General features: G+C 40.8%; 2 protein-coding genes across 6 annotated transcripts in view; one reads left to right on the top strand and one right to left on the bottom strand.

The window, feature by feature from the left end:
- Positions 1-3,522: 3,522 nt before the first annotated feature.
- Positions 3,523-6,553, top strand: LOC103701340 (aspartic proteinase Asp1-like). 4 transcript variants are annotated; one of them, XM_008783369.6, is made up of 9 exons: positions 3,523-3,872; positions 3,988-4,105; positions 4,238-4,470; positions 5,120-5,353; positions 5,449-5,584; positions 5,663-5,857; positions 5,942-6,017; positions 6,127-6,214; positions 6,319-6,553. In XM_008783369.6, the coding sequence occupies exons 1-9, from the start codon at positions 3,664-3,666 to the stop codon at positions 6,413-6,415; spliced, it is 1,386 nt and encodes a 461-aa protein (XP_008781591.3). In that variant the 5' UTR covers positions 3,523-3,663; the 3' UTR covers positions 6,416-6,553. The 4 variants fall into 4 exon arrangements, 3 of the variants coding, with proteins under 3 accessions (XP_008781591.3, XP_088576568.1, XP_088576569.1); XR_015977361.1 differs by having other exon boundaries at positions 3,538-3,872; positions 5,663-5,751; positions 6,319-6,369; XM_088720442.1 differs by having other exon boundaries at positions 3,538-3,872; positions 6,127-6,386.
- Positions 6,445-8,884, bottom strand: part of LOC103701339 (P-loop containing nucleoside triphosphate hydrolases superfamily protein) — a 35,645-nt gene continuing 33,205 nt past the window's right edge. Inside the window, exon 26 of one of the 2 annotated variants that reach the window (XM_026802331.4) lies at positions 6,445-6,742. The gene's annotated coding sequence lies outside the window, so the exon portion shown is untranslated. The remainder of the gene's footprint in view (positions 6,743-8,884) is intronic. The other variant, XM_008783366.6, reaches the window with a different exon arrangement.

The following is an 8,884-nucleotide window of genomic DNA, read 5'->3' as shown; positions in this document are numbered from 1 at the left end:
TTTTTGGTTTCACTGGGTGCTGGTTTGATGCCAAATCAAGTCACTTTTGGCCCATGGCTTTCCCATTCGCATCCCTAACTGGTTGGACAAGGAGGAAAAAACACCCTAGAACTGATTCATCCGAAGGGTAAGGAAATATGTTGTCCACTCCATTCACTGCGGAGGTCCAATGCAATCACCTGTTGCATGATTTATGTTCTCCACGAGGCCCAGTCCGGTCTGATATGTGAGACATGGCTTTCCTCTTTCCTTTCCAGTTCTGGCTGTAACTTACTATATTTGGTTCTGGGAAACGGACCTAGCCATGGGCTGCGTACATGGTTCTTTTTAAGAAACGCAATCTATGGAAAGCTTTCGTCTCATGAATCATGATCGTCTGGCATGAGATGTGATAAATATACAGAAATGTTAACGAATATCGTGATGTTATCGGCTAAGATCATTGCCCTTATTTTAGTTTAACCAAAAAAATCGTGCAGTTCAGCAAGTTGAAAAAGAACAGTTTATTTACAGAAAGGAAGTGAAATTCATGGTTTCACACACTAACTCAAGTAGTTGGAATGTTAAATTACTTGCAGTAGATGGATCATTAATGGAAAAACTGTCATAACAAGAATGAAACTCTTTATATGTATATGTGTATGTCCTTATAGTTATCGATAGATGTAAAATATAAAGAATATAATAAATTATAATAGATATGATCTAATTTCTGTTGGACATTAAACAATAAACTTTAATGATGGTCAAGCACATCAATACTAATAGGATTGATCGCTAATGAGGACTGAGTACAAAAACGCTAGTGTCTACGTGATGAATGGAGAACTTTGCACAAGCTCTGTCGTGTGTGTGCGCGCTAATGAGGACTGAGTACAAAAACGCTAGTGTCTACGTGATGAATGGAAAACTTTGCACAAGCTCTGTCGTGTGTGTGTGTGTGTGTGTGTGTGTGTGTGTGTGTGTGTGTGTGAGAGAGAGAGACAATTAAGCATTGTCATAGCTATTAGGGGTAGGTAAAATATACCATCATCCAAATAAATGCATGAGAGCATATGTCGTTCATGTATTCATCTCCTGTCAATCATGCATGGGCCTCCTTGCTCGTCCGTGGATGGCAGTGATGATAAAATGATAGTTTGACATTGTTAATATCTGCATGCTTGTATGCATGTTATATAAGAATTTTAGCAGGCTTTCTGCGTTCCGGTAAGGAGTTATATTTATGTCACTGCAAAGTTTTTCCACAAATGATCTCTCTACCGTAACTCAACACAAACCATATGTAGGAATTTTAGCAGGCTTTCTATGTTCCGATGAGGAGTTATATTTATGTCACAACATATTAAGTTTTTCCACTGAACACAAACCATGTGGGGGGTCTTTGCATTTGAGGCATACCTTTTCTTTTATAAACAATTCTTTTTTAAGTACACAAAATTGTAAAACTGAAATCTGATCGGATAATAGTATGTTCATATATGTATTTGTTTTGTTTGATAAATACAAAAATGAATACGAATGTTAGTCGGATACAAAAATTCATATCTATATTTGTTTTAAACGGATGTAGATACAAATCGAAAATCGAAAGCATGAATATAAATACGGATATAAATCGAATAACTAAACTTTATGACCACAGAATCAAAGATAGTACTAAATGGATGATAAATCAGGTTAATAGCATATTAATGTGGTCATTTATTTATTTTTTAAAGTTCATGAGTGCTATATAAAATTAAATAGGGTTATAAATATAATCAGATATTCGAATATAGATCGGATAGTTATCTATCCATATCTATATCTTCTTTTTTTTTTGACGGATATAGATATAGATATGGATACGGATATGGATGTGGATATTAATCGGATGCTCAAAATATATCCATATCTGGATAGCTTTGGATACGAAACGGATCCGGACGGATATTATTCGATACACTTTCATCCCTACAAAATTGAGACCATACCGGTGAGACCATAACTATCAAGTAAGTGCTTCTCTTCATTGTATACATATGCAGAGTTTATTCGCCATATGGATACTGGCATTGACGTACCCAGTTATCATTAAAGTTTATTTCTTAATGTGCAATAGATATCAAGGATACTGGTACTAACGTGCTCGGCTATCATTGAAGATCAATTTACAACAAAAATTTGTTTATTGAAGCCTTTTATTTATTATAATTTATTTCATTGTTATATTATATCTTGGTAACGGTTGGAAAATGGAGAAAAAACCATATCCCACGTATCATGTGAGGTCGATACAAATGACAAAAGTTTGCATAGATTTTTATTCAGAATTGTATGTTTGCCATGTGAATGCCAATATTTATGATGTTGATGTTGATGACAGAAGTTTTTACTCAATCATCATTAAATTTCATTACTTAATGTGATTCAACTTGTGTAATATTCTTGATTCACTATGTGGAAGCCGGTATTGATGATGAGAGTTTCTGCAATTCGCCATGTGTATGCTTGTATTAATAACAAAAATTTCTACTTGGCCGGGGCTAATCCAACCAATCTTGCTTGCACGATGGAAAGAATCTATGGCTTTTCTATCTATCAAATTAAATTAGACAAAGGTGTACATTCATGAGCTCATGCTAAAGTTTAAATAAATTCATACCAATATCCCAGCCATGAAATTAAAAACATAAATCCAATAACCTAAACAAGATATCCAAATAAATATATTATTTAATGTGCAACAAAAATTTAACTCTTGAAATCTTATATTTATTATACATTTATTATATTATTATATTGCATTTAAAAATAATTTAAAAATTAAAAAAAAAGGTATTAATGATGAAAATTTCTGTATGAGAGCTTAGTTTGTGCAAAGTTTTTTGTACGTCCGACAATAATATTAACAACGGGACAAACTGATGACCTATTTCGATATCATATGGAACAAAATGAAGCGGAGGAAACTTGGAGGCCAAGCAGCCTACAGTATCCAAACCAGGTTCGATTGGGTAGTTTCCTTGTCAGCAGCTCACACGACTTCCGTAGTCCAAGTCAATAAACATTAAATTTTTACACCTTCTTGGAAGCAGCCCATGTTTGTGACAACGAATATTAACAAATAACAACGCCTTCCAACCAAAGCTCAGAACCAAGGCGATTGCCTTGCCTTTATGTGCACTTTAGTCTAATGGCAAAGCCTAGAATAAACTAAAGATAGGCCAAAGTTTGGAATAAAGACTCTTATGCCTTCCCCCATCCAATGCTAACCCTATCATTTTCCTCAAAGCAATTTCATCTCTAACACAAGCTAATTATAGCGACCTCGTGTCCTCGCTACACGTCACCTACTCGCCCATCACGCTTCTTGTACGCGGATTGACCGATCCTACGGTCGGGAATCGACGATTCATTCCTGCGCACGAGAGAAGCGACTAATTAGTAATAAAATGAGTTTAACTGCAGTAAAAGAGGATTTAGGCTGGGTTTAAGTGATGAATTAATCGAGTGTCGGGTATAAATACCGCCTGGCCCCCCGGCTACCGGTACCGGGCTGCAAGAAAGGTCGTTGCTCGTCTGCGTCTTCTCTCGATCTCTCCGGCCTCGGCAGCGAAGGGCGGGACCCCACCGAGCGCCGCCTCCTTCTCGCTCTTCTTTTGTTCTCTTCCGCGCCCGATGAGAATGGAAGGAAAAGCAGCGGCGCTTCTGGTCGCTCTTCTCGTCGTGGCCGCCGTCCTCGCCGCGATCCCGTCCTGCTCCGCCGCAGCCACGACCACCCTGCCGAAGAAGCCGAAGGCGTCGGCTCCGCCGCCGTCGGTCGACACCGGCCGCCGGACGCCCTCCTCCGCCGTCTTCCGCCTCCGGGGCAACGTCTATCCCAATGGGTAAGCTGGATAGTGTATTAAAAAGCTCAAGATTTGGGATTTTTTTTTTCTTCGAACTATTGAATTAGGGATGAGGAATCGGACTCGTGGTCTCTGATTCGACCGAATCTCGCAGGGCATACTACACGACGATGAACATCGGGAATCCGCCGAAACCCTATTACATGGACGTCGACACCGGCAGCGACATCACCTGGCTCCAATGCGACGCCCCCTGCCAAAGATGCTCCAAAGTAATCACAAATATTTCATCCGAACAATTCGATAACTCTCAATTAATTAAAAAAACGAAAAGAAAAAACATCTCTATCGATCGTTTCAAGAACGTTTGAAATGATTCTTTTTGTGTCGTTGGGCTTTTCCAGGTGCCTCACCCACTGTACAAGCCGCCGAAGAGCAGCCTGGTCCCCTGCGAGAACGCGCTCTGCTACGCGGTTCACGCCTCCATCCATCAGAAGCACAAGTGCGAGTCCCCGTGGCAGTGCGACTACGAAGTACAGTACGCCGACCACGGCTCCTCCATTGGAGTCCTCGTTGCTGACGCCCTCGACCTCCCCCTCATCAACGGCTCTACCCTCCGTTCTCGCATCGCCTTCGGGTACCCAATACCTCCCCCATTGTCATTCTTGCTTTAACAGTAATATCAGGAGCTCGCGTTTTTATTCAAGAAAAGGAAGCACTCATAGAGTATCGCTGTGTTTATGGCCTCTCTAGAGTTGCTTTGTTTTTGGCTGCATTTAATTATTAATTAATAAATAAATTTATGAATTGTTATCTGAAGGTTTGGGAGTATTCTCTACACCGTTTTTTTTTTCTTTTTTTGATGATGATGATGATGATGATTAGGGAGCCAAATAGCCACCCGGCCTTTATTGCTATTCCAATATGAAAACTTTACACGCAGGTACACCCCTTGTCCCTCGGTTACAACAGCGAGAAACTGTTTATCCTTTGGAAACCAACCCCATAACTCCAGTAGCAGATACAATGGCCGCGGCCAAAAAAACTCGGCTCTTTCCCTGTATCCCAAAAAAACTCGGCTGCTTTGCTGCTGCCTTTTGCTTGTGTCCGGGCCATCAGCTTCTGTGTCCCGGGCATAGCGCTGTTGAATTCCGACTGAATTGAAGGAGTTACAGAGGCCATTTCGGAGCCTGCCATGGACAGCTGAAAACAGAATGGCTGCTTAAATTTTAACAGCTTGCCGGCAGTCATGGAATGATTTCTAAGAAATGAGTTCCTTGTTGCAGGTGCGGGTATGACCAGCTGTTCAGGAACCCGGAGGAGCGGATGCTGACGGACGGTGTGCTGGGGCTCGGCTTTGGGAAGGCCAGCATCCTATCCCAGCTGAGTGACTCGGGGGTTATCCACAATGTAATGGGCCACTGTCTCAGTAGCAGAGGAGGCGGCTATCTTTTCCTGGGGGATGGCCTAGTCCCTCCCTCTGGGATAACCTGGGCGCCCAAAATTCCATTTGGAGACAGGTTACTCGGATTCCTGCCCCTACCTGGGTTCAACTGTAGTTGCTTATGATGCTAATGTTATATTGCTAACTAAATTTGCTTTTGATTTGGATCAGCAATTATTACTCGCCAGGGCCAGCAAGCCTCCTCTTGGGGACCCAGTCTTTGGGGTCCAAGCTCCAGGTGGTATTGGACAGCGGAAGCTCCTATACCTACTTCGGATTTCAACCGTACCGAGATTTTATATCTGCGGTAATCGAAATTGGATATATTTTCTCTCTTTGCTTAGATAGCATGGATTGTTTAGAGCTAAGTTTCCTTCTCTTACAGATAAAAAAGGATCTATCTAGACAGCCACTGAAAGATGCACCTGATGACAAATCTCTACCCTTGTGCTGGAAAGGCCCGAGATCGTTCAGGTCTGTACTTGATGTCAAGAAGTATTTCAAGCCATTGGTTCTAAGCTTTGGGAATGGGAGGAAAGCAACGATGGAAATACCTCCGGAGAATTATCTGATCGTTTCGGTATCCCCTGCTATCGTACCTTTTTCACCGTACAGATAAGAAAATTGCCGAATGACAGGATACCTTGTTGCTTTTTGATTGCAGAAGAAAGGCAATGCATGCTTGGGCATTCTCAATGGCACGGAAGCTGGTCTACCTCATGATCTCAATGTGATCGGAGGTAAAATTCTTCAAATTTGCTAACACCGGCAAACAGGCATTTTGTTCTTTTCTTTTCCTTTTTTTGTTGATTGACTAGAGATTTCCGTTCCCTTCCTGGATGGCTGCAGATATATCCTTGCAGGACCTCGTGGTCATTTATGACAATGAAAGGCGGCAGATTGGATGGGGCCAAGCAAACTGTGACAGGGTTCCTAAGTCTGGAAACTCCCTTGTGTGATAATTTGCTTCCTTTTACATGGCAGTGCGCAAAAGAAGGGATTTCTCACAATGCAATTCTTTTCTTCTCTTTATTCAAACAGTGCAGATAGAATTGATGGCTTCTGCCAGCCTCAATTTGCCAGCATGGGTATCCTAACAGAGGAGTGTCCTGCTTACTACCATTCAGATACAGTTTGACCTAGATAGAAGGAAAATGGCTCTGAAAATGAAATGAAGACAGGAGCTTGCATTGTGTCTGTCTCGATGTTTACATATGTGGATACAAACATTCAAAATTTATAATGATACCTCTCGAACATTTGTTAGTACAATAAATACATCAAAATTGTCAATCAGTTGAAATATGACGATCATGTTGCAGCGCAGTCATCATAGTGCAAGCTCCTTGAATCAGGCAACGTGGGAAATGCTTCTGCATTTTCTTCTAAACATTCAACATGGTTTCTTTTCGCATAAACTGTACACGCGGGGTCGCATCTACACAAATGTTCCGCATTAGTTTCCCTGTGGCAATTAAAATCTGGAGGTTCATGTAGGGTGTACTCGAGAAGGAAGTGAGTTTGCAACAGGTCATTCTAGTATAACTACAAGCAAGCATGCAGAAGCATTCCACTACCGTTAGTTGCCTCATATTTATTAAAAACAGGGACGGTGCTCAATAGCACAAAAATAAAGGTGCATAACAGGAGGAAAAATGTTGGGATAACAGTCCAGCAACAGTAGTTATTTTGACACATAAAAATATGATATTAGTCAAGAGCGAAAAAACTAAAGATGCATCATAAATATGAAAACCTTATGGCTGTCCAGTAATAATATAAAAAAGCATCTGAGACAATTTCAAACTATCTCATGAGACTTTTACACGGTTTGAACTTCTCTAGGTGGGCAACCTAGGAATTTATTAGGATAGGATAACGGTAAGACATGAACATCCTTAAACTAGGATAGGAGTAGAGATAATTTGGCAAGACAAAAGGTTTCTAGCCATCTAATAGCATTTTCGCCAAACAATTATTAGCACTACAATAGGAACGAGCAAGAGCTAAGCCGCTGACCATTGCCTAATGTTTTGAGGCGTAGAAATGAAAACTGTGGGATCCCCTGGGATCTAACTTTTTCCTGGTGGGAAAAAAGGCAAGAGTGGAAGATCTAAGGTGCACAGCGTCCTCAATGCAAACCAATCGTGTTTGTGGAGCGGAACCACCTACTACAAGATTATAATCAAACCAGCAAATTGCTCATGCCAACAGCCCATTCTTCAACGAGTAGCCATCTGCTTAAGCTGAAGGTTTATTTCAGTCAGATAGGACAACCCATATAGCCGTGTTAAATTCCATTTACTTCTAAAGTCTTGCCTTCTGTGCTCGACTAGATTTATCTTTCATTGACCTATTACATCCTATAAGACATGGATAAACATCATTCTGCTTTACTAGGAATTGCTCTAACACACGTGACATGCAAAGATGCTAGTGGATCATGGAACTACAATAAGCTTCTCTCTAGATATTTAGGGTTACATCACACTATGGAATGCTCTCTGTTCTCCGAATAAGAAGATATTGACAGGAACCTGGAAAGTTGAACATGTTGCTAATAGACTGGAATCAATCAATGATGACCCCTGCAGTTTTTAGACTTACTAATCAAACATTTTACATCATCCTTGAGGTGTGCATACGCTAAATCAACTTTTACTCACAATTTCCTTAGAAAAACTCTGCAAGATTTGAGTCAGAGGTCTCACTATAAGTAGTTAATACCCAGAGTTCTGCAGCCAACTCCATTCTTCCTGAGCTCCTGGCTGATAGGAACCCCTCATGGGAAAACAGTAGAGGTAAACAAATCAAGCATAGGAACTTTGGGGTCCAAAACAATTGGTTGTTCTATTTCCTGAAATTAGTTTGAAAATCAAATTTGAAGCAAATACCTACCCGTTAAAAGGATAAAACACTCCAGTTGGTTTGAATCTTGATGACGACACAGTAGGATAAATGATAATCATGGCACGGAAAACACAATTGAAACAGGAGTAAAGTCTTCAGCCAGCCTCCTGTCAGAATCTTCAATTTTAAGACTTCTAGCACCGAGGCACAAAAAATTTAGGTTACTGATAGCAAGACAAGACTGTTCCTCATATATTCACTTATCCAGATTATATCCAACTGAAAAGCCCCTTTTTGACTGGGAAGACTGTTTGGCACAAGTACTGCCCCTCAGTTCATATAGTAGGCATGACCCACTAGAGATGAATAGGTCCAAAATTCCTCTTGAAGATGTAAATCATTGATATGCTTGTAACAGTATTATTGATTAAAGACATCCCTTTTACTTAACCAAGTGAAAAAGGAAAAAGAGAACCTGAACTTGATTACGGGAGGAGCAGCAAGGAAGGGGGGGTCAACAAAAGGAACTAGAGCATGGAAATGCCGAGGACTCCGGCCTCCAAATCCTCTCCAAAGCCTATGTGACCACCCATATGACCGCCATGTAGTTCAGTCCCATATCAAGGTCACTAAGGCCCTATGCAGGATGGCCAGGAGGTAACATGGACCAATTTTTGAAACAATGTTGATTCAACACTTGACATAATTTGGCACAAATTGTGTCCAAACAAACAAGAAAATGTTATCCAGAATCTAG

The sequence above is a fragment of the Phoenix dactylifera genome, chromosome 4 (assembly GCF_051530095.1).
Source record: "Phoenix dactylifera cultivar Ajwa chromosome 4, Ajwa_hap1_PhDact_Kaust_v1.1, whole genome shotgun sequence".
NCBI lineage: Eukaryota > Viridiplantae > Streptophyta > Magnoliopsida > Arecales > Arecaceae > Phoenix > Phoenix dactylifera.
The sequence above is the reverse complement of the archived record's forward strand: the minus strand, read 5'-3'. Positions and strand labels throughout refer to the sequence as shown.

Coding starts and splice junctions, on each gene's coding strand:
- LOC103701340 (XM_008783369.6), top strand. CDS start 3,664: ATGAGAATGGAAGGAAAAGCAGCGGCGCTTCTGGTCGCTCTTCTCGTC. Junction 4,106..4,237: donor CCTGCCAAAGATGCTCCAAA/GTAATCACAAAT, acceptor GGGCTTTTCCAG/GTGCCTCACCCACTGTACAA. Junction 4,471..5,119: donor CGTTCTCGCATCGCCTTCGG/GTACCCAATACC, acceptor TCCTTGTTGCAG/GTGCGGGTATGACCAGCTGT.